At 31.4% G+C, this 26,372-nt stretch overlaps 2 protein-coding genes across 2 annotated transcripts in view; one reads left to right on the top strand and one right to left on the bottom strand.

Moving 5' to 3' along the window:
* The window catches only part of bent (projectin protein bent), a gene marked incomplete in the record, with an annotated part of 246,334 nt that extends 238,417 nt beyond the window's left edge, over positions 1 to 7,917 (top strand). Inside the window, 6 exon segments of the mRNA XM_067045412.1 lie at positions 2,248 to 2,390; positions 4,704 to 4,860; positions 5,028 to 5,153; positions 5,376 to 5,573; positions 5,984 to 6,094; positions 7,010 to 7,917. Coding sequence (XP_066901513.1) covers positions 2,248 to 2,390; positions 4,704 to 4,860; positions 5,028 to 5,153; positions 5,376 to 5,573; positions 5,984 to 6,094; positions 7,010 to 7,209 — 935 coding nt within the window.
* A 1,881-nt stretch (positions 7,918 to 9,798) lies between these two features.
* The window catches only part of LOC106688245 (transient-receptor-potential-like protein), a 60,009-nt gene continuing 43,435 nt past the window's right edge, over positions 9,799 to 26,372 (bottom strand). The window contains exons 11-18 of the mRNA XM_014432617.2: positions 26,069 to 26,202; positions 25,873 to 25,996; positions 21,148 to 21,343; positions 20,351 to 20,518; positions 19,461 to 19,686; positions 17,098 to 17,311; positions 14,586 to 14,812; positions 9,799 to 10,805 (exon numbers count right to left, since the gene is read on the bottom strand). Coding sequence (XP_014288103.1) covers positions 10,111 to 10,805; positions 14,586 to 14,812; positions 17,098 to 17,311; positions 19,461 to 19,686; positions 20,351 to 20,518; positions 21,148 to 21,343; positions 25,873 to 25,996; positions 26,069 to 26,202 — 1,984 coding nt within the window. The 3' untranslated portion in view covers positions 9,799 to 10,110. The remainder of the gene's footprint in view (positions 10,806 to 14,585; positions 14,813 to 17,097; positions 17,312 to 19,460; positions 19,687 to 20,350; positions 20,519 to 21,147; positions 21,344 to 25,872; positions 25,997 to 26,068; positions 26,203 to 26,372) is intronic.

Consider the following 26,372-nt stretch of genomic DNA (forward strand, 5'->3'; position numbering starts at 1 on the left):
ATATCTTAAAATGATTAAATTAATCAATCTTGTTCAATCCTAATAGATCTAGCAATTACACAGGTCTACCACCAAATATTTGATTTTATAATTTTGGATGATCTAAAGCTTTTTTGTGTGTTTAAACTGAAAATGAACTCCATTTTCTTCTATCACATAGAGATTTTTCACAAAGCCAAGATATATCATGCCAGTTTTGCAACACAAAAATCATACAAATCTTTCATAGCACCAATGGTTCTCATTTCATCAACTTTTAATTTACATGGTATCATGTGGACATTATACCAAATGCTACAAATTGGATTCTACAAGGTCAATATGAATTTAAGATATAAGGTAATGAATTTATGTTTATTTAAATAAATTTCAGTGACTTTTTTATTACCTTCAAATCCAATAAATATATACTTATCAAAACATTTGATTTCAGTCAAAGTTCACAAAAGTGATAAAATTTTCGAATTGATCTCTAACAAGTTCACTCTCTCTGGCAAGAGGAAAAATTTCAACTTTTTGTTTTAGATGGAGACTTCCATAAATTTATAAGGATTAAATTTCGTCTGACTGGATAGAAAATTAATAAAAGTGCTTCCGATATTAAAAAATATTAGTAATAATATCATATAATTATGTAATTACCTAAGAAGTCTTGCCTCTTCCTTACAAATATACATTATTCTATCATTTAAAATTTGAAATGAGTAAATAAAACATTTTAATCTTTCCAATAAAAAGAGCATTTAAATAAGAAAATATACAGGAAATAAAATTAACAACAAAATGTTTATAAAATTGAACTTGAAACCCTTGTTAATAGTGTAAACTTTGGCTAAATTCAGACTTTTTGAACTGCTGGAAAAACAAGTTTTGTCTCTTTCCTATGATTACAATCATGTATAGATTTGGTAAATTGGAAAACAGTAAAAAGTCACTGAAATATATTTAAAAGAATTTTAAATATATAGTTATTATATCTTAAACTCAAATTGATCCAGTAGAATCCAATCATAGCTATTTAGTATATTTGAACATCTTTTTGATTCTATAAGAAATTGAATGTGATTGTTTGAGTACCACAGGAGTGATACTCCTGAGTGAGGAGTGAGGAGTGATAGATCCTAAATTTATATTGAAAAAAATCTGTATGTGGTGAAAGAAGAGTTCCTTTTTAGTTTCAGTACCCCAAAATCATTAGGATTGGCTAAATTATTACATCAAATTTTCCTTTTTGTAGAGCTATGTTAATACTATTATTATAAAATATCATACACAATTATTATAAAATTTAGATTCAAAATCAATAAACATCCTGTAAAAAATTGTTTCTAGTCTAGATATATACTTCTAATATTGTATAGTTTATACAGAGTGTTTCAAGAGGCATTGTCAGTAATTAAGGGGAGGCTAGTATGCCAGAAAAATAGTTTAGTGCCAACAACCTCTTCTTCCTATATCAATCTGTTGTAGAGATATGATTTTTTAAAAAGGTTTTCTGAGAAAACAAGTTTATCTCCATAAAAATTCAAATTATTTTACTTTGTAACTGAAGATTTGTCAACTTTTGTCACTATTTATTTTCAGAATTACACACACTTTTAGCTAAGTGAAATAATAACAAAAGAGTGTATAACTTCAAACCAATGGAGATAGTTAAATGGGTAGTTGTTCTAATTTTCAATTCCACTTTATTTTCTAATTATCCACATTGCTATAACCAACCCCTTTCACCACTTAAAAAAGAAATTTAAAAATTAATAAACAGTAAAATTATTGGACAAACTATTCCAAACAGGAGAACAAAGCATACTGCATGACAAAATAAATTATTTTATAACATTATAAAAAATTAAATCAATACATTTAATAGTGATAATTTTGTAAAATACTTGTCAATAAACTATTTCTCTTGCTGCTAATCTATGTCTTTTATTAAATCTTTATTATATATCATATCTTCTTAACAATAAATATGCATGTGAAAATTTTCAGAACAAGGCATTCTACCAAATAATAGTTGAAATATCACTTTCACTTGTAAAATTGCTGTTAATTCTTTTTTAAAGATAATTGCTACATTTTTGCTTAGTAAATTGTTACTTTCACATTTCTTATGTTTTTTTTTTTTTCGTGTTTTGATTCTCATTTATCAATTAACAAATAAAATGAATTGGTTGTCAATTGAAATTGCCCTTTATTATTTATTAGTAACAAATTATCGTTTAAAATTCCATTTAAATTTTACAGTACCACCTGATGAAACAATGTCACCTCCAAAGTTTTCGCAAGGACTTTCAAACAAATCTGTCAATGATGGTGAACAATTAGTTTTCACATGTAAAGTGCTGGGAGATCCAGAACCTCAAATTACTTGGAGCAAAAATGATAAGGTTAGTGAATGTAACTGAGGTAAATTATATATTTCTTTTACTGAATTTTTATTTTTTCAGCTGGTTTTACGAACTTTTAAGATCTTTTAATGTTTTTATACATACTTCACCTTGTTGTTCAACTCGTTGTGTTTAAGTTTGAGATATCTTGTACCTATCTAATTTGGTCTTCTATATGGTCTCATTCCAACTACTGCCAACATTCATACTTGTGTAGATATGTCTTTGGGGTGGACGGCTTTGAACTACACATAGAGTCTTGCTCCTCTTATGCTATATTATCGCATAACCAAAGTTCAATCAAACAATCAGGGGCATTACTACAACTTATTTATGGGGGGATCAAAACTTTCCTAACAATTTAGACTGGATTTTTCCAGCTTACCAGGGGTATGGGAAGTATTCCCTGAAATTACAACTTTTACTAAAACTTTTTGGAAACTGATCTCTCTAAATAGTGTTTGTATGCATTTTTGAGTGCAATAATCTCAATGAATTGAGTTTTGCCACAATTTTGATTGTTTTGAATAGGTTCTCTAACTTAAAACTTTCCAACTTTTCATGTTTTCAAATTTTTGGGGGGATGACACCATAGCAATGTGCCTGACTGCAGTCCATTATGCCTTGTTCTTATTTATTTTTTGTCTGTTATTTTTATTGCTTTTATAAGGGTCAGTCAGAAGAGGATGGGCATAAAACAGTCTCTTGTCTGTATGAAATAGTTTCCGTCAGTGACTGAGGGTTTTCATAAATAAATTCTACACACACACACACACACACACACACACACACACTTCATAAATAACATAAGTTCATATAAAATTACTGATTTTCAAAACAAAACAGCATTATGAAACTAATTTATTCAATCAATGATTTGGATCAATAATTGATTGATTCTTGTAATGAATCAACAAATAAGTCAATGCAAGAAAAATATGGTGAATTGACTGCATTCAAAAATGATAAACTGAGGGTTTGAAATGAGCATCAAAATCAAGAATAACTAATAAATAATATTCACAAAGAATACTGACTACTTAGAGGTTATTAAGATCGATATCCTAGTGGTAAAAATACTAATCAGTAGACTCAAATGTGAGGCCTTTAAATCAGATCTAAAATGGAAGGGGTACTTCCTTCAGAATAAACCTATTAATATTCCAGAAAAAAAAATAGAAGGGTTAAAAGACCTCAGAAACCTAAATTTTCATTTTATTTGACTCATGCTAAAAAACGATCCTGGTTTCAATACATTAATTATAGAGTAGTTTTTATTTCAAAGTGACATCTGATATCGTGGATAAAAACTGCTTATAGAAGAACATAACTGAGCTGCTAAATTTCTAAAATTGACAAGGTGGCAAATAAGAGAACTCAGCAATAATAGTCTGAGCACAGACAATAATTTCCAAAATCTGAGACTGGAGAACTGAGGTCAAGATAAAGAAATACCTGTTCATAAGGGGCTTATCTTCCAAATCTCAGCCCCTGGACCATGTTCTGTTATGGATCTGTCCATATAGTAGCTTATGCCATGTTGGGTCAATGTAGTTTCGAGGCCTAGGCAATCATTATATACCCTAATCAGATTAATCAGATGTTCCTTTTCAGGATTTCAGATTAATCAGGATTTCCTTTGAAATCATTTCTAAAATATCACCAATAGTTTGGTTCTTGTATTGATTCTTATATCTATTCGTGCAAATCTATATGCCATACTCAGAGTCTGTGCCCCTAATTACTATAGCAATGATGCTCTGGTTTAGATAAAAAAAAGACATTGGCACATGTAATCAAAAGGCAAGTTCCTGAAAGCATTAATAGTTGTTTAAGTTAATTCAGAGCAGCCTTATATAACCAATTAAGCATAAGTGGTTTCTAGCTCCAAAATTTACCCACCAATCTTTACCAGGCTGACAGGTATTTTTCTGGTCATTGCTTGTTGCTATGGCTGTGATATTTTAATTTGCTAACTTGAGTAATCTGCAGGTGTTTAATTTCACTATAGAGATTAAGCAGAATGTCATTTAGGCTAAGCAGTTTAATTCCTATCTTCAATTTGTTAATAATGACAAAAAAATCACTTGAGTTGGCATTAAATTCTTTTGTGCCATTTAGATGGCTGGTATAGATGGGATTTTTCTATTCTTACTTCAAGAATTTGGCAATTATCACATCATATATCCATATTGGAAAAATGGTGCTTAATAAAATATTTGTTATGATAGAATAATGCAATTTTATGATGTATTAAAAGTAAATATGTATTTTTGGTTTGTTTATTAATACCTAGTTAATTTAATATTTTAGCCAATAACTTCTTCAGACATTATTGACTTGAAGTACAGAAATGGAGAAGTAACTCTCACTATAAATGAAGTTTTTCCTGAAGATGAAGGAACATATGTTTGCTGTGCAACAAACTCCCTTGGAAGTGCTAAGACTGAAGCTAAATTGAAAGTTAATTGTAAGTATTACCTTACTTCATTCTTCTCCTAAATAATTTTATTAGAAATAATGTTAGGGCTGATAAGTTTAAATAAATAGTTTCGATTTCTGATTAACCTTTATTTTTGTTATAATTTACAAATAAAACCAAAATAAATGAATATAGCCATCACTGTTTTATTTTAGTAATACAAGATAAAAGCCGAGATACCAAGTCGCAAGGGAAAAATCTTGCTCCTCGCATTGTTAGTCATGTAGAATCTGCTGTAGTTAATGATGGAGATCCAGTCACTTTATCATGTCGGATTATAGGTATGTATAGTAATTTATTTTCACTGACCAATATTTAAATTTTTCTTTAATAATTTAATTTACAAGGAAAAATAATTTTATTTAATTTACAAGGTAACATATTATATGTTTTTTACATATTACAAATTTTAGTTTATATATAAATTTTAATTAATTTTGGTTAATTTGTTAATATTTAAACAAATTATCCTGATTATATGACCAATTTTGTTTTAATTTTAGGTTCAAACAAGTTTGATGTTGTATGGCTACATAACAATAAGGAAATAAAGCCCAGTAAAGATTTTGAATATTCAAATGTTGCAAATATTTATCAATTGAAAATAGCTGAAATTTTCCCTGAAGATGCTGGAACATATACCTGTGAAGCTTTTAATGACAGTGGAGAATCCTTCAGTAGCTGTACTCTTTATGTAATAGGTAAGAATACAACTGGCATTGTTTTTTATTATACTATGTCTTATTAATAAATGGCATAGGTCATTAATAAATAAATTTTTTTCATAATTCTTACATATATGTTTAGCATTATTTTGTAACTGAGACACATATATATATCAGATCTTCTTTATTGTTTATTCTGTGTGTTTATTTATTTTTGCCATATAAATGATAGTATATATTCTCAACTTACTCAAATGTAATGGATTAGATAAGTTTAATAGATACAGAAAAAAAGTTGCATTATGTATACTTTTTGGATAAAAAGTTATAAATGGAAAGCATTAGGTTTCTATATATTTTTTGGAAGAATTTTATATTGAGTTGGATAATAGCCAGAATATTAAAATTATAGTTTTTATTGAATAATGCTGATTTTATTATTTTAGTGCCAAAAGAAGAATCTAACATTGGCTTTAAAACATTCCCTAAATCTGCAACAGTTACTGAAGGAGAGAGCATTGAATTCAGGTGTACTGTGGACCCATCTTTCAAAAGCGGTAAGTTTTTAAATGAAAAATTTATACAATCTGATGAAGTAAAAGTAAATCTCTTAAAAACAAAAATTAGTGAAACATTTTTAAAGAAGCTGATGCAATAAATTGTATATGTTTCACATTAAATTACTATATTTGGGCTATTTTTATATTATTTCACACACAAAAGTATCAACTGAAAATGTTGAAAACATTCTTTTAGTCCAAAAGTGTTTTTATAACCCTGCCTTGAAAACTGAAATAAAGGTTGTGAGAAGTTCATTAATGACTTAGGATAATAGATTTTTTTTAAAGATCTAAATAAACTATTATGCATAACCTTCGTAAACATAAGTTTAATGATTAATTTATTGATACTTGGATTATTCATTAAAACTTCTTCAATAGCAAAGGTCCTTGAGGTACTGAATTAGCATTCAAGGAATTTTTCAATTTATAAATCACTCTTATAAATGTATCCATGTATAACTGAATGAAAGAAAATATGACTGGAGTTAACAATAATTCTAAAATGGGTCAGCTTATTTCTGTCATACTCATAAGGTTGTATTGTGGTTTAGACCATTGATAAATAATTGTGAGAACACTTTTAAGAAAGTTCGATGTGATTCATTGGGTTAATACAATTTATTTAAACAGTTAAATATTGTTATATTTCAATATTGATTAGAACTATTAGTCCTGTGAATATTCTAGTTCTATGTAATATAAGATCTGTACAACCCATATAATGTATAATACTATGATGAAGCCATTCTAATTTTGAATGATTTCAATTTTTCTGATTGAAAATTCTTGTGCCACTATGGTTTCATAATTTATTCTTAGCTAAACATTTTAATTTTTTGTTATTTTTAATGTCATTGTTTTAGTCCAGCATTTACTGCCAATAACTATTGTATATTATCTTGTTTTCAGTTATGTGGAAGAAGGGAAGTCTAGATATTAGTGAAGAACCTTCCAAATATCAGTTTATTCAGAATAAAAATGAATATGTATTTAAAATTACAAGCTGCAGTTTAGCTGATATTGGACAATATACAGTGATAGCAAGGAGTGGTCCTCTAGAATCTAAATGTGCTTTTTCACTTAATGTTTTTCTTCCTACAGAACTGTAAATTATTTGTAAAATTTGTGTGTTATTTGTAATTATTGTATTTTTTCAAATTTATCATTTTGACTTCAGGCCTACTTGTGAATGTTGAATAAGTATGTATATTATTATCTAATGGAAGAGACTTCTTTATTAAATTTATTAAATATATATATTTTTGTATTCATTTTTACTACACTTATTTATGTAAACTATGAATAGTTAGCTATATAGATTTTTAGAGTCCTAGTTAGTGTTTATATATTTTTATGTAGATAAATGAAAATGAAACTGAAGATTGTTGGGGACCTCATCATTGTATGTATACTTGTCTTAGTGAATATATATATATAATTTATAAATACATTGATGTTCGCATAGCTAGTTAAATATGTTCCTACTATTCCAGCACATGTTTATGTGTTCTAGAAATTAAGGATATCAGGTGTATATTATATCTGAATTATTGTAATTAATCTTTGTAAATATATATATTAAAATTTATACACTATACATATATATATATTGAAATGCATATGTACTTTTGAAATTATCAAAGCAAATTATCATCAGTGTTGCTTTAATGTGTTGTGAAAACACTTATTATTGTTTCATCTGTATATATTGATGCAAACTTTTGTATTTATAAAGTACCGAATTATTTAAGTAAGTATATACCCCTCCTCTCCCCCACCGATGTAATATATTTGAATAAAATTCTATTGATAATAAATATGTATTATTTAATAAAAGTATAATCAATCAATCCTAAATTACAAAGGCTATGAACTACTCATGACAATAAAATAATAACTGAAGTAGTTTCTACATATTATGCATTTCCTTTATATGTGAGGTGTTCATGACTCAATTGACATTCCTCTTTTTTTGAGAGTTTTTACAATTTTGAACCGGAACTTGATAGGTCTTTATAGTGAATGAAGTTTCATTCGGTTGTAAAGTCGACTGTAACAACTTCTGGTTATTCTCTTGCCCTATGGAATGTTCAATGGAAAGGGATATTTTCAATGAAGGATTCTCATAGTAAATCTAATTAAACATTATTTTTTTGATTCAACACGTTCTGAAGCTGTAAATTACCAAACCTGCAAAACACTTTTTACCGGTTTCGATAATTTTCACAGATAAGTTGCAAAAAAATAACAAAAAATGTAAATAATAACATCGTTTGAGAATTAAAAACTATTATCAAGCATTTGAGGTCTCCTTAACTGAACAGAGAATATTCATAATATGATGACGGATTCTTACAAAATATTAAATTTTCAAAGGATGTATATATATATATATATATTTTTTTTTTTTTTCCATTTTCCACCCTCAAATTGTCAAGACCCAGAAAATATAGTTTGTAGTTTTTAGTGATTTATGGCCTTTATGACACATCACATAGGAAAAATCACTGTGTGAGTCTGTCATTGAGCTAATATTAAAATCTTAGTTGATTGAGCTGGAGAAGAACTGGAAGAGGTTACAAAGTCGACTGCATGACCAGAAAAAACTTCATTCACCATAACTAAGAACTACAAAGTTTCATTTTAATATTCTTAAAGCTTTAGAGAAAAAGGGAGGTGCCGATCTTAAACTTTCTATAAAGGTAAAACCATAACCATTGAAAGAGACTTAAGGAAAGCAGTGTTTCACTGGTAGTGAAAGAGGTTAAAGTGTTGTCCACAATAATATGCAGCCTGAATTCTTTTACTACTATTTTACAATGAAGGGATGAAAAAACTTTTGATTCAATGGGAAAAAAATCAGTGAGATAAACAGATTTTAAAAGTAAGTGAAACAATCTTTCTCTAAATAATTCCAGATTTTTTTTATATTTAACTACCAAAAGTATTAAACCTTTGAGAAATATACAACCATGATTTGCAACACTTATCATTATCTAAGCTTATTTCAGTTTATAATAAAATATTTTATTTAATTGCGATATTGAACTATATTAATAATGAATACTCCTCTTAAAAATATAAAAATATATGCTCAATTATTTCTATCCAGTAAACAAATTATAGTAAATATAATTCCCTTTATTGCAAATTATAGGACTTTTGGTTTAGGATTAATTTTTATAAGATTTTCTGTCCTCAAATTAGAAATATAAGCCAAAAAGTACAGGGAAAAAGAAATACCGCTATGGAAATGAGAAGTCCAGACCCCACTGTTAAACATAGAGGTAAGTCACTTATGGTATGGGGTTCCATGAATGCTGGGCTGAAGTTGGATTTCTTTATTTTATGGTTGCAACCATGTAAGGTCCACTTGGTTGTTGTTAGTTGATTATTAGGGGGAGGAGATTATCTAGAGGTAACAAGGAAAAAAAAATTCTCAATTAATTGTAAATAAAATAAAATGAAGATTTTATTTTTTCCGCAGTTGTTTTTGATTTTTATTATGCAAACCATGGAAATAATAGTTAATCCGTGATGACAATTATATAAATAATACTCTGTCATAGAAGATTGTAATTAAAGTAGGTGACAAACACTTTCAACTCAAATTTAATCCATTTATATATACATAAAGCTGTCAATTTGTTCAAATGTATTGTTTTTGTTGGGACAATCAGAGGATATTTAATAAACCATTGAGAATAGTATCCTTTTTATTAATCCTTCCTACTTAATCGAAACACTACATGAATTAATTATACACAGTAATTCCACTTTGAGCAGCTTTATTAGATTTACTATGTTTTACTTTTGGTCGGAAAAATCAGATAGCAACTTATTAAAAAAAAATTGTAATGTTACTTTTTTTCTTTTAATTTGTTTAATTCACTAGATTTTTAATAGTTACTTTTTGTCAAAACATTAAGAACATGTATTTGTCTTTAAATAGATATTAAAATTTTTTATCAGAATAAATAGTAAAGTTGAAAATTAACGATTAATAATTATTACAACCAACCACCTTTAGGCTGTCGCTTAACTGTTTTGATACAACCTTTTAGATGTACTGGTGTTGATACTTCCGGTGGACTTGGTGGTAAAAGAGCTTCTTGACTGGAGTAAGAACTTGAAGAAACCAAAGAAGGGGCTTCTTCTTTAAAACTTGTAAATGCCTCTTGGAGTTTTTCATGTTCCTTAATATTGGTGTTTTTGTCTGTTTCCTCCTTTCGTAATGATTGAGTACTGTTTTCAGGTGATGGAATAGTTTTGATTTGTGGCTTCAGAGGTGATTTCATTGGTGAAGATAGGCATGGAGGAGGACTTACAGATACAACTGGAATAACTGTTTTTTTCACATTAAGATTTTCATTTGGTATGGAAGGTGCAAGAACTCTTTGATCCTTTAGTTCAGTTTTATCATTTGCTTTGGAAGGTGTAGGTGTCTGTTGATGTTGATCGTTTTTTTCAGTTTTGTCCTGTGTTTTGGTATCTAAGGAAGTGGTTATATTAATTTTAAGAGGTGATTTATCTTCAATTTTTTTAGTTGCAGGTAACTTTGGTTCTTTAGAATGACTTTTCATTTCTGTACCTGTGGGAATATCAATTTTAATTCCTTTTTTCTCTAGACCAATGTTAGGACTTCTTCCATGAGATGGAACTGGGCTTGTTTTTACTGATTTGTTCTGTACATCTAAGAGTTTACCTGTAAATTTAAAATCCATTAATTAATAAATCTTAACAGTTTAGCTAATAAATCAAATAAAATTCATGATAAAAGAAATGAAGTTTATTAAAATAATATGCCTAGTGATTTCAGTTGTACAACCCATTTTATTAATGCTGAACATTACAAAAAAGTTCCTGTCAGGAAAAATTTTATATTTTCAGATGATTGAAAGGTTTAAGAGTCCATAGTAATTGTTAATGTTTTATAATCAATTCTTTTATTTAAGAACTGAAACAAATGCCTACCAGTTTTAAACCCTGCTTTTTGTTCTTTTTTAACAAAATATCACTTGAAAGAAAAGATGAATTTTTATATTTTGTTATCATTATTTTTACATAAGATGTAGAAATTCAAATGCAATTCTAGAGAAGATTTATTAGAAATAATGATTTCCAAATGAACATTATACTCACATTAAAATTTTACCATGCTTTATAACCAGAAAATCTTGAAATCTAAGAAGATTTATTTTACATCAAGCTATATGTAGTGATTGATGGATTATCATGGGAAGGGCAAATTGGGCTGATGAATGAACTAGACACCTGTATTAATAATTTTTATTATAATTAGGGTTCACTAATGAATTAAATGATTTAAGTTAATAAAATGCCTTTGTATATGTTAAAACCTCTAGTCTGCAATTTTTGAATTTATGATTTGATTTTTGCTGAATTATAACAGTGGCATATGGTATATCTTTTGAGGGTATTGTTTATTTTCTAACCTTTTCCTGTGCACCTAACTCTGGAGTTTCCAATTTAATGTTTACCAATTTTACATTGGTAATGCTATATGGTATGGCTATAAGGTGGTATGCTAATATGGTTTAATTACCATAACCATCTTAAAGAATTTGAGTTTAGTCAAAATTCTTTCCTATGGGCTTAAGGTGTTGAATAGCCACAGTTACAGAAATTTGTCTCTCTCTCCTATTGGACTTGGAAATAATTATTAACAATTATTATAGTCTTGACAGCACTTGAAAAAAGTTTTCAGTATGAATGGACCACATCAAAGTACTTGGGTACTAGTACTGGTAAGGGGATCTAGTCCAGTAGCTGGGTCAAATGGTCCTTTTTACCCTTACCTGACAGTTAATCTAGTACTCACTGCCTTTTGCTGACCAGAGTAGATCAAGATTAGTTTCTAGGGACTGCTGAGAAATAAGTATTAATTGTTTGGAATATGTATAAAGAACATTGTGCCTCCTTTTTGGTTTACTATAATATGGAAAAATAATGTAAACACAACAGGTTATTTCATTTCACTTCTTTTCCGCTGATGGTCTTTGGGTGACATCAAGCATGTACACGGGAATTAAGTACCTTCATTCAGGTTAACTAGATGGAAAAAAAAAATTGTGTATCTGTCTGTTCAACAGGAAATAGATATAATGCTCACTAGGTTTAAGTCAGATAAACTGAATACACACACACACACAATCTGGAGCTTGTGTGCACAATCATGCAGTTATGACCCGTTCAAGACCTAGAAACTTCATTCCTCAGTGTACTGGTGGATACTATTGACGATCTTCGCCGGTGTTGCAACCAAGCAAGAAGACGTTACCAGCGAGCGAGACGTCTACCGGGGTTTTTAGTGCTTCAAGAAGAGTTCAAGAGAGCTAGAAGGAACCACCGACAAGCCATTAAAGAAAGCAAACGAAGATGCTGGAGAGAGCTCTGTGATGAGATGGAGGTGGACGCAGACACATGGGGTAGACTTTACAAAATAGCGCTTAAGAAACTTTGTAAAGGCACGATGCAGCTCCACACGAGATCGAATGTTGTAGACAGTATTGTCAGAACACTATTCCCTGAACAGGTGAATACTACTGAATGTATAGACAATACATATATAACGGAGTTTCCACAAATTACGCAGGAAGAGGTAGAGGACATCGCCTCGGACCTACAACATGGCAAGGCACCAGGATTGGACGGAATTCCTAATGTGGCTCTCAGGAAAAGGCCAGATCTTTTCATCGATCTCTTCAGTTCTTATATTCGTAAAGGCTCAATCCCAAAACCTTGGAAGAGACAGTGCCTCGTACTTATTCCAAAGAGTAAGGGAAGACTGGAATACCCGTCAACCTATCGTCCAATTAGCTTATTGGATACTAAGGGTAAGGCATTCGAGAAAATCCTTTCCTTCAGACTACAAGAGTTCACGGAGGGAGTTAATGGCCTCTCGTGGGCTCAATTCGGATTTCATAAAGAGCGATCCACAATAGATGCTGTTGGATTGGTAGTCGAGATGGCCCGCACAGCAATTGCAGGAGCAAGGTGGAGGAGAGGTGCTAAGTGTTATGCAGCAATCATCATGCTAGACATTAAGAATGCCTTTAACACTGCAAGATGGACCTGTATAATACTTGCCCTATGGACTATGGCGGTACCAGCCTATCTTATGAGAGTTCTTACAAACTACTTCAAAGATAGAGTTCTGTTCTACTTTTCAGACATTAAAGAAGATATGAGGTGACCGGTGGTGTCCCACAGGGCTCGGTATTAGGGCCTCTTCTGTGGAACGTCATGTACGACGCAATCTTCAAATTGACAATGCCGGAGGGAGCCACAGTTATGGGATTCGCAGATGACGTTACAGTTGTAGTGGCGGCGAAGTACTTGGAAGAAGTTACCTTCATCGCTTACCAGGCTGTTGCTACGGTCCGAGGTTGGCTGTCTTCAGTAGACCAACAACTTGCAGATCACAAGAGTGAGCTTCTGCTAACGTCGGAGGTCCCAAAGAAAGTAGCCGAAGGCTTCTGGCTACTATTGTCCCCTCCATTATGTTATATGCAGCCCCAATTTGGAAAGAAGTGATGGTTACCAAATCATACAGGAGACAGATGGTTTCAGTTTATCGCAGAGTTTGTTTAAGGACAGTGAGCGCTTTTCGAACTGTTTCCTACGAAGCGGTGTGCGTGATAGCCCGAATGCCACCTGTGGAACTCCTTGTTGAAGAAAGAAGCAGGCACTATGGAAGACGCTTGCACTTTTCCAGAGAAGAAGAGCGAAAAATAACCATCGACCAGTGGAAGCAGCGTTGGGAGGCTGCAGATTCCGAGAGGTGGACTCACAGGTTAATACCCGATGTGGGCAAGTGGTATGGTCGCCAGCATGGTGAGGTGGATTTTTACATAACCCAATTGTTGACCGGACATGGATGCTTTAGAGCCTACCAGTACCGCTTCAAACTGGACAACACCCCAGAATGCCCTGGATGTCAGACTGTCGAGGAAACCGCGGAGCAAGTGTTTTTCACTTGCATTCGCTTTGCAGCAGAAAGAAGTGAATTGGAGAGAGTGTGTGGAGGACACGTAACACCAGAGAACATGATGAGCTATATGGTACTATCAGACCAGCATTGGAACGCAGTGAAGAGATTCACCACAGTAGTCCTCAAGAGGTTGAGAGAGGAAGAGAGGGCTAGAAGGCGTTAGTAGCATGGAAACATAAAAACCATGCGGAGAAAGCGAGGCGGTGCTCAGCCATTTCCCTCCATGAAGTAATGCCTAGCGGTGGTCTTGTGGAGAGGAATAAACAGGTGTAGGGCGGTGGTTTTAGTGGGTAAAAATCCCACACACGGATAGGTATGGGCCTATCCATGTCTTTTGAAGATTACCACCGACCCTCGTAAAAAAAACAAAAAAAAAAAAGAAACACACACACACACACATATAAAATATCTCTTGGAGATAACTTTCCATGCATGTATGTTTTATGTATTAGAACCTATAAAGAATTTTACCTAATTGGTTTTGATGTTCTGCAGCTTGAGTTTCACGAGAAATGTCATGAAGAAGTTCCATAATCGAAGCACCTGTTGTTTCTGGTAATGAAACATTAGCTGGAGATGGAGAACGTGGTGTTGCGATGGGGCTTCTTGTTACTAATTTCTGTGCTTCTTGCATAGCACGTTGTAAACATTGTTGATTTTTAAATGCTTCTCGGCTGTTGCAGTGTCCAATTTGTGAGCTGTGCAAAAAACATATACTAATGAAAAATATTATTCATTTATAAATATGCCACCTCAGTCATTTTTTTAGTTCTTAGTTTTTTAGTATGGATCTCAGAAGACTTGTTTAGTAGTTTTTTGTTAAAATATCCTTCTTAAAAAAATAAATGATATATTCCAATAAAATTCAAATTATAATAAAATAAATAAATAAAGTTAATAGAAATTCTTTTTCTTCATATTTAACTAAATTATAACTGCCAAATGAATGATGAATTTAAAAATATTCATGAATAATTGTAAAACTGTTATAAATAGGAAAACAGAGCTTCTTTCCCATTTGGAAAATAACAATATAGGTTTTGTTAGTTGGTTTACCAAGGTGGAATAAAAAGCTGCCAAAAATGTTATGAAAATGATGGATTATGATACTCCAAAATAATGCTTTATCTCTTACTGATTCTTAAGTATTGGATGGAGATTCTGTGACCATTTTGGGCTCGACTCTTTTCTCTATACTCAGGGCAACTTATTATAATTTATTTTATATGTTTTGGACAATGTGGCCACCATATGGACTGTTTAGCTATTTTTCAACACATCACAATCCCCAATGTAAGTGCTTACATAAGTTAGTACATATTACTGATACATATGGCCCAGAATCAAGCTTGAAAACTACTTCCTTTCCAGAAATTGTAAATGGTACTTTAGAGGGCTTATCTCACATATATTTTCACTTACAACTAATTCCCTTAAGTAGTTCTCAGAACCTTCTACTCACCTATTCTCGTCTGTTTACCCTACTGAGGCACAAGAGCAACTTCTGCTTTGGTGTACAAAATGATCTATGTATGTGACTGCTATTGTAACACTCAATATTGTTGGCAAGACAAGACCGTGCTGAATAAGGGGAAAAACTCCTCTACTTAATGTATTTGTACCTTCTCCGTGATGCCTCTCAACCCCCTTGGGTTTTCTTATTTATTGTATATTTATATATATATATCAGGTATAACTGGTTTCACCCTTACATTATCACATGTAATTTGTTGTAGGCTATGCATATTTTCATTTTGCATTGCTCATATGACAGCTTCTTCAAAGTCCAATTTATTCTCTAATTGGAGAGATTCAGACAAATTTTGGTCTAATAAACCAATAAATATAAGAACTTTAATTAGTTCCAACTAGACACCTCTCAGCAAGTTTGAGTATATCATTGATGAAAAAATCAGCTGGTCCTCCCTCTACTTGTATCTCCTTGACAAATTAAGCCCTTATCTAAATAGTCAACAAATTTGGACTACACAATTTCGTCTTTCTGAGGCTTTTCTGTATTTAATGCAAAAGAGGTAAGTCTTTCTTCCTCATCATTCCCTTGGCAATAAAGTAATATATTAACCTAAAAATTTTCACTATAATTATTTAACCCTGATCCCATGAGAAATGTTTTGAATAATCTAATCCACATAGACAAATTTTGAGGCTCCCAGAAGTTGAAAGTCTCTGGAGGTGACCATTGACAATGCATTTTCTTATTTCCTCTGCAATGTTAGAGTCTTCCTAGGAAAATGCTATTTTAAATACTTGACACCATTTATTGTCAATGGTTTAAATGAATAATATTAATTATGTTTAGCAGATTTATTAATAAAAAAGGAATATTACATCAATCTTGATCTAACCACCCATAATCTCTAGCTCTATCTCTCTTACCGACCTCATCAGTCTAGCCTACACTAATATCTAAAAAAAAAAAAATCTCTTGAGTATAATTATAGTCATTGTTTAATGCCATGTTTAGCTTTTTTTAAAAAAAAACAACTTTAACCCATTCTTTGAGGAAGGAATCAGTAAGATTTTTCCCTCTGATGGAAAATGGAAAACTTTTTTTTTTTTTATGAAACATCATAATTATGTTCAATATTGAATATCTCTTGAACAGAGTAAAATTGGAAACAAATTGCATTTTACTATCAGAAGCACAAAACTTCCTTGATGGCTGGGTAAACTTTCACCAGTCAGCGGCCGAATACCTAACTGTATGGTATACATTTATTCCATCAACAAAAAATGGACAACAATTCTTTTATTGAAGTGAGTTGTAATTATTTATTTTAACTGAATTAATACTGTAGCCAGCAAGGAATCTCTAAACTTTGAAAACCTAAACATCAAATACTAAAGTAGGTTATTATTTTAATGTAATCATATTAAATTCATTCAAATATTGAATTTATTGTGATCACATAACCAACAAAGATATACATTTATAAATTGAATTTGTCATAGTAATACTAACGCTGTGCATGCTCCCCTAACAACTTGGCCCCACTTTTGCTGTGCAGAACTAAGGACAGCTAATTTTGCTATTCTTCTGAATTTTGAAAGCTTATCTTCATCTGGAGGAGGCTCACATAGAAGAAGATCCATCTCTTCTTCAGGTGCAACAGGTGCTACATGGAAATCTTTCATAAGTCTCCTTTCCCACATCTTCATTTTTTTCCCTAGGACTGCTGAAAAATATTTTTAGAAAAAATTGTTTAAAAATTAATGAAATGATAAATTTTAAAAATAATTTTCAGAATTTTGATTTTTCTTAGTTTTGACACTTTTTATTGTGTATGCCCAGTCTCTGAGTTGCCTCCAGTTGGCTGATGGTCCTCACAAACCCGGGGGAGGGAAGGAGAGGGCAAAGCATGGTTTGGTATCAGTAATCGCCCGTATCAGATAGTCATACATCCAAGTGCTGACCACACTCGAAGTTGTCCTACTTGGTTACCTATTACAATATACGGAATGTCCCAGTATACATGTTTACTCCCACTAATACCTACAATTTTATGAATTTCAATTTAATTTTTGCTGGGATATAATAGTCCCACATAGTCTGCCTTTTGGAGATATTGCTGTTTTCCTAACTTAGATTAGTTCTTATCTTTTTTGCGGATTCTGATAGCAAATAAAATTTTAAAACTCTTATTGGGCACTATAATCCAAAATGCTCCTGGCATGAGGCGCCAATAAACTCTAAAGATTCTTTTACCGTATTTTTATTACTGAAACAATGTTATGCTCTATGATTTTTCATACATTTTGCAAGCCAATCACCAAAAACCGAAAAGAATTGTTAGTGGTTTTTGGTGAGTTACACCTTCAGGGCACGTTAAATCAAAAACATGCCTGATATACATTATCATAATATTTCATGTATTTCCAAACAATTTTATTTTCTTCATTTCTCTTTTATATCGGGTCCAACTAACTGCAAAATAACAAATATTACAAAAAATCCAGCAGACCATTTCTTGTCACGTTAAGGGTTAAGGGTTCTATACCTAACCCTTTGAGTTATACTATTGGGTTGTAAAATAAGTACATAGCGTTTTTCAATATTTATATTTTAACTTTACATTGAAGTTACCACTTATGCATCGGTTTTAACCAAGATTCCTTATCTTTAAGTGGTATTTTGCTTGCTCAAAATGGAAGAGAAAAAAGTTCATTCCATCATTTAATGATTTTTTATTTCTGAAAAGGAAAATCTGTTGCACAGACAGTTGACAAAATTGACAGTGTGTATGGCGATGATATCTTAGGAGAAAGCACTGTCTGTAAGTAGTTTGCTTGGTTCAGAACCAGAAATTTGACTTGGAAGATGCAAAGCGCTAGGGTCGTCCTTCAACTGTTGATGACCAAATTCAAGCATTGGTCACAGATAACTCTCACTCTACGACACGGGATATCGCAGAAACACGTAAAAAATCTCACACAAGAGTCTCAAATCATAAGTGTCTCATAATCGCAAAGGCATAGTTTTCCATCACGATAACACCCGTTCTCATGTGTCTTTGCAGACCCGGCAGAAATTATTGGAGTTTGGCTGGGATATGATGCCCCACCCACCCTATTCACCAGACCTCGCCCAACAGATTTTCACTTATTTCGGGCCCTTCAAAACTCTCTTAGCGGGAAAAACTTTAATTCGCTCGAGTACTGCAAAACGCTTATAGAGGAGTTCATTGCGCAAAAATCTGAGAAGTTCTGGGAGGACGGAATTAAAAATTTACCTGAAAGATAGTAACATGTAATAGATTAAAATGGTTCATATATTGTTGATTAAAAACATTTACAAGAATCTGATGTTTTTATTGAAATAACCAGTAAAAAACGCTAAGAAGTTACTTTTTTTAAAAGTTTTTTATTTTTTAAAAATATTGTTGGACCTTTAAATATGTGATTGTGAAATATAAAACTTCCCTGGATAGATTCATTTGCTAAATCTTATAAATTGATAAAGTTGGAATTTCGGGGGGCTTTCTTCATGACTTAATGCTTTAACAATTTTTTTCTTAAAATTTTCACTACTGGCAATGAAGAACTTTAGAATATGGTACTTCTATTTAAACAAATTTTTAAATGTATAGCATATAATTGATTAAAATATTTTTATGAAATATTGTAGGACAAGTAGGACAAATAGAAGGCCAGAGAAGTTAATATATTTTATAAAGAAATTGTTAAAGTAATGTTTCCTAAAGATGTAGAAAAGGTTCTGAAATGTTAACAGTTCGATTAATATGATTTCAAGAATAAATTAATCTAGTGGTTTTACAATTTGCTATCATGTAATTAAAAACAAACAGCACAGACAATGTCCCTTACTTTTCTCCTTTTTATCAGCCGAAGAAACATCTAGACCATTTCTTTCTAAAACATCTAAAATTTCACACTTCATAGCCGATATTTCTCCTTTAATTTCATTAACGTCATCCTCTGTAACTGGGTTTTCATCACACTGTCTTTGACTTACAGAAATATAACGCCACACTAATGCTCTCATCACAGCTGTATATCTATAGTCCCTTTCCTTCTCTTTTCTTTCTTTTCTCTAAACAACAGTTAACAAAAAAAGTTATGATTTATCATTTATTAAAAAGATTTTTTGTTTACCATAGAAAGCTTATTCCCTTAGTCAACATTTCTACATTCATATATGGGACTTTATTCTTACATTTTGTTTTATGTTTATCATATATAAGTTATATTCAGAGTGGCTGTATTATTAATCTTTAGTATTAATTATTCTCCCTGTCAAAAATACTGGAATGTATATAAGTTAAGACCTAAGTCAGCTGTTACTGCAATGTCAGCTGATTAAATAATATATATATAGAGGAGTGCTTGAATGAATAAATTAGTCTTTCAGTTGCAACCCTGAGAGTGATTTCTTTTCCCTTATTTTATAGTTTTTGAACCCGATAACACATAACTTTATATATCCATTAAAATATTTATTAGTCATGAATGTTATATTGAAGGTATTAAAAAATGGCAAAAGTTAACTATATTGCTGAGGCTTATTTTTTAGATCAGAAGTACTCAATAAAAAAAATAAAGTATACTTCAATTCAACAAAAGAAGCCTTTACAGCCTAAAAACTCTGTAAATGTGTTTTAGTGTTTATATTGTATGTTTATATTACACAAGTAAATATAAACACCAAAGTGACAATTTAGAGTTATGATAATATAATCAAAAATAATAAAGATTACCTTAGTTGACATCCTTCGCATTTTGTCTTTTTTTCTTAAACCAAGAAACTTCATAAACATTTTTGGAGTAGGAAAGATATTAAATGGTGGAGGTAATGTAGCTGATTCTTCAAAATAGCTTAACCACAGTTTGGTACGTGCAAATTTCCATTCAGTATCAGAATGTTCCTGTAAAATTGGTATATCTATAAAAGTAGATGAAATTGAAATAGTTATCTCTTAAACCCATAATACAAGTGAATTATGATATAAATTATCATAATATTGTTGATATGATATAAGGTTGTTAAGAAGTATTTTCAGTAGTTGTCATAATGTTAGTTTATGAACTGATGTTTATGGTAGAAAGGGGGAGAAACTAGGACCCATTACAAAAATATTCCCTAGTTGGCATTTCATTTCCAAGTAGATGAGAATAATTTAATAAATACATCCTATCTTAGATCATGTGTCAATATTGATTCCAAACCAATTTTTAATTTAAATAATGAAAATAAAATTGCTGATGACCTGAAGAAAGAAATCTTATTTGAGGAAGCTTTTGAATTTTGTGGTAGTCTTACAAAATGAATCATTACATTCTCCCTCTGGTTAGGACTAGAAGGTAACATCAATTAAGCCATCAGAATTTGACAAAAAGGACCATTATTGGAAGGCTAGTTCCCTCTACTTATAACATTGTATACTCAAATGTGCAAGTTTTGTAACACTTAATTGCATATGTGCAGATGTGGGTGGAAAATATTTTAAAGAAATAAGCAAATACTTTAGATTGTAGTTATTAATAAGTTACTTACATCAATAATAGCATATGAATTTGACATCATAGCAATGAGAAGATTCAAAAGAACTATGACATTTATTACAGAGTAGGATCCAAACATAAGAAGACCCCAAAATCTGGTATATGTCTTTATACCTGTGAGTTGAAAAGCATCTGTACCAACTCCACCAAAACTTGCCCAAAACAATGATTGTGTTGACTCAAAAAGGCTATAAAAAAAAATAAAAGCAAATGGGTATTGGTCAGTAATACTTAATGTTTAAATAAATTGACTTAACTTAAAAAAAAAATGCAATAGGGTTGCGAGAATTTCATATTAAAATGATATTAATAAACATTTTTTTTTTCAGAAAATGAATATCAAAATAAGGTTAATTATCTTGTCGAGGGTGTTGGGTGATGATATCTGGTTTGTGGATAGCTTACTGCATTTGACCCCACAGAAGGCTTCAACAAAGCATGTTCAGGAGGAGATAATGACCATAGCAAGGGAGAGAGAGAGAGAGAGAGAGACCCTAAAGTATGAAGCTCAAAATTGTGAAGCCAAGTGGAATTGTGTTGGTTTACTGGGGACCCATCTGAGGTACTCTTCAGTTTACAATCACCCTGAGAAAAGGATCTTTACAGGGAAGTGTCTCTGGAAATAAGTGGCTCTCGCACAGTTGGAAGGACAGAATGTTTTTTGTGTTGTGCTACAAAGGAATTTGTAAATTTACTACAATGACAGTGAATTAGAATGATAAGTATAGTTGGAACTATAGGATCTGAATCCTATGAACCCGGGATGTGTGTCTGCAACTTCAGATTTTTGAGGAAGCCCTTCAGAATTACTGATTGATTAAAGTGATCTGTGAACTGTACCTAAGCTAAAGAGATGATTATTGAGAATTTACTTGTTGATAGAGTGATGACTATGAGCCTTAGTTATCATTGAGAGATTTAAAGAGGGAAAGATCTTTAGCTGGAAAAAGGTATGAAACATTTGAGAGAGAGCAATGTTCTTTAGGTGACTTGTAGGCCTCACAGAAGGAAATGTAATAAGTTCTCAGTTCTAAGTACTGCTCTTAAATAAGAATAATTTTTAATTTAATCTGGGAAGCTTAATAGTTTAATTTCTCTATTAGCTTTTTAAACTGAATATTAATATCCTGTAGTATGTCAATTTTCACTTTAGAGGTAAATGATATGAATAAAAATAGAAAGATAGTTAAAAAAAGACAAAATGTACAATAAGAAAATTCGACTACTGGAGGAACTTGACAAAAAATTAATTAAAAATATATACGACCCGGCTTGGACCAAATAAAATTCAAAATTTAAAACTAAATCCGGCCCGTGCTGACCAAATAAAATTTAAAATATTTAAACTAGAAAAATAAAAAAAAATAAAAACAAAATTATAAAAATACAAAAGTTAAAATTAAAAAACAAAAAAATATTGTTTTTTGTTTTTGTGACATAAATAAAATTGTCTATATATCATCATGATGGGGCCCCTTAAGGAGAAATGTCCTCGTGAAGGAGAAGAGCCGCCCACCTTGAAATGTCCTCATGGAGGAGAAGAGTCGCCCGCCTTGAAATGTCCTTGTAGAGTGTAGTGTCACCCACCGTGGCTTGAAGTGAATATAAGGGTTGGCCAGCCTGCTAGCAACAACTGACTCTAGATAAGGGTGACTGGGCCGGCGTATGTACACATAATACTGGTATTTTTTTTTTTTTTTTTTTTAAGCCGGCCAAGAAGCACCGCGGCCTCAGAGGGCCTATTGTACGCCGTCCCTCCTCTGCTCAAAACAGGCCAATTGCCTTTGAAAATCTGGATACTGTATAGGGATCCACAGTTTCGCAAAGTTTGGGATCCAAGATACAATCCTTACCAAAGATGAGGAATCGTGTTCTTGCTACTGTATCACATTTACACATGATGTGATAAGCAGTCTCTTCCTCCTTTCTGCAGAACCTGCAGATAGGGGACTCTGTCAGTCCCATTTTATAGAGATGTTTATTTAACTGACAGTGTCCTGTATATAGTCCTGTCACCCATCTTAGGATACCCCTATCCATATTTAGAAGGCAGTTGCTGGTATATACTGGTATTACTTATACCTTTTTTATCCTAAACAAAACATGCTAATACCAAATGTTCACAATCAGAAACATTTATTCATTGCTTGGAATCAATTATTAAACATATGTTGGCCGCAACAGTGAGGTTTACTGGCACACAACCTAGTAGAAGTCTAGAAAAGAGGTGCATACCTGGTAACGGTCTAGTGACCAGCAACAACTTTAAACAAGATTACAATATTTTATTACCCAAAAATATTTAGCATATAATTTCATTTGAAAAATAACAACTTTGTATGGTGTTTCAATTATAAAATTCTGAATCAATATATATTAATAACATAAACAGGACTATAAATCACTTTAGTACCCACCTCTGGCTACTTCACTTCTCTGTTTAAAACTTCTCTAGCATTTTCTTTTTTTCATACACAATACTCTCTACTCTATTTATCCTGCTAACCACAGTTAGATGTTAAAATAGTCCATAATCATAAGTCCAGTTTGGTCAAGCAGAATATAGATTTCATGATTAAATCTAGATTTTCATCTATCTCCTTCCTGGATATGGCCACATGACCTGTATAAGATTATCCCCTTAAAGATCTCAAAAAAATTGTTCCTCTTTTTATATGATGGCCCATTATACACAATGCCTTAGGATCTGGATAGCAATTATTTTTGAGCCTCCTTAATCCAAATCAGGTCCTGCTAGGCAAGGACTATTCTTTTTATCTCTTCTGAAAAAATTGGTTGACGGTTTCAAAACAGAAAGTGGCATTTCAAATTTCTTTTTATCTTGCCCTATTGGTTGTCCAGGTATGATATACTTCGTCATTTCATCTTGTTGATGACTAGAGGTTTTTATGCTGTCCTCCTGTTTGTAAACTAATAAATGGAAAAATAATTTTCATTATAGAGCACATTCTTCCCCTTCACCTGCTTTGAGACCAACCTCCCTTATATCTTTCTAACTCCTCACCTTCTATTAGTAATTATGATTCAAAGAACTTAGAATACTTTTCACATTGCTCTCTGGCCACATTACAGCCGCTTAATTTAATTTTTAAAAATAAAATGATCCACTCCTCTCTCAAGATATCAGAATCATATCTATAGTGGGGAGAGGGGTTGCTGTTGATGTGTTTACTAGTTTGAAATATCAAAGATTAACTAGATAAGTAAGAAAGTTTTATAAATTATTGGTTGAAACTGATTGTAATTGTTGAGACAAATATGTTGTATGCTTTCCATTGCTAAAGAGGATTCCATACTCTTATACTGCATATGGTGGGTATATGAACATAAAATAGTAGTTAACCTAATAAAAGACAAGTCTTATTTGGTTAATATATGAATTCATATCCAATAATTAGAATAAGTATTAAAAATAAAACTGAAAGAGGTGAATGGAAGAATGTAAGTTGAGGAGATCAAGAATATAGGAAGATTTTTAGTTCTTGGTTGTTTGTTGACCACGGCTTAGACGGAAGGATGTATGAGACCTGCTGAACACCCACAAATAGTTTGTTACTACACAAAATTGACTTATCTGGCAAAAACATAGTGAGGAGGTCAATGAACACATCGCTCTGTAGTATTAAGGTGTTAGTTAGTTTTGGTTCTTAATGATTAGAATAAAAAGCTTCTAAGGAGAAATTGTTAAATTAGGATAAATCCACCTTCGCTTGAAATAGCAGTGGGAGAAGAGTCTCCGGGGCCCCAGGAAATGATTCTTATTGAGCAATGGCTTCAGTTTCACTTCTTATTTAACTGATAGACTTAAAGACTATAAAAGAATAAAGTTCTTGAATAATTTTTAGCAAAGCTGAATAACAAAAATAAGCAGAAGAAAAACCTGATTAGAAAAGATTTAGAAGAACATAATGCTCTCAGAAGTAGGTGAGTAGAGAATGAACTAATCTTTTCAGAGGCTTCCATATTATTATTATTTACTTTACCAATTATAATCATCTACCTATTCACTTCCATATCTCTGTTAAAAACTTCAGAGATTACTAAGAGTCAACTTTGGATCAATATCTGTATTGGAATAACTTTCCTTCAACAAATTAATTAAACTAGGCTGGCTTTGAATCACCAATTAGTCATATTAGTACTATGTTTCAGCTCACACCATCCTAAAATAATAATGGAAGGGAATCCTGCTTATAAATTAACTTAAATAAGTAATAGAAGTTAAGTGACTGAAGTCCAAATAAATCATGCCAACTTAACGCTAAAATCAATGACGTAAACAGAATACAGCTATAATGGTCCAGATTCAAACAAAGTCAAAGAAGTGCTCATAATGTACATGTGTCTCCAAATTATGACTGTATATTCCATACAAAATAAGCTTTGCATAATGAACTAATTTGACATGATTGATTAGGAAAAACATTTCATTAAACTTTGTGCATTTGGTAAAACTTTTGTTGCGCTACACTTGCAGGGTTTTCTTCCAGTGTTACTTAAACATGGCATGGGTGTTGAAATGTAGAACAGATATAACTAATTGGTGAAGCAAAGCCAGCCTTGTTTAATAAAGTTGGAAATAAGGATTGATGAATTAAATTGTAAGTTAATTTATTCAAAATAATTATCAGATTTTTTAATTGAAATAAATCAAACAATGCTTCCAGAAAATTAATTTACTCTTTATTTTACGTACTTCCCAAAGCTTCTCCATTTTGTACATGAATCTCCTTTATTATCCCAATCAGGTAGACCTCCTGGCAAAGAATAACATTTACGTCTTTCAAGCTCAGCAAAGTACCATAATAATTGATTCAAACCTAAAAAATAAAATCTTAAGTATAACCAATAAATATTAATAATCAAAATTTAGTGAATAAAATTTAACTCACCACATGCAAAAGCAAATAAGACTAAACTGTATATGAAGAAAAATTTAACAATATCAATAACCATTCGTCCTAATGAGATCTGTAATGGTCCAAGATGAGGGTTAATTGAGAATAAATGAACCAATTTTAGAGCACTGAAAAAATTAATATTTAGTCTCTTTCATTAATATATACATATTATGATAATGAAAAATAAAGAGTATCAAACATCCTATTGTAAAATTTAAGTTAGTATTTCTTTGCTTATTTTCTTAATAAAAAATTGAATATTTATATGTAAATATATTTCAATGTTATAAAAGTG

Source organism: Halyomorpha halys, unplaced genomic scaffold, assembly GCF_000696795.3.
Source record: "Halyomorpha halys isolate HHAL.00 unplaced genomic scaffold, Hhal_1.1 Scaffold1088.1, whole genome shotgun sequence".
Lineage (NCBI taxonomy): Eukaryota > Metazoa > Arthropoda > Insecta > Hemiptera > Pentatomidae > Halyomorpha > Halyomorpha halys.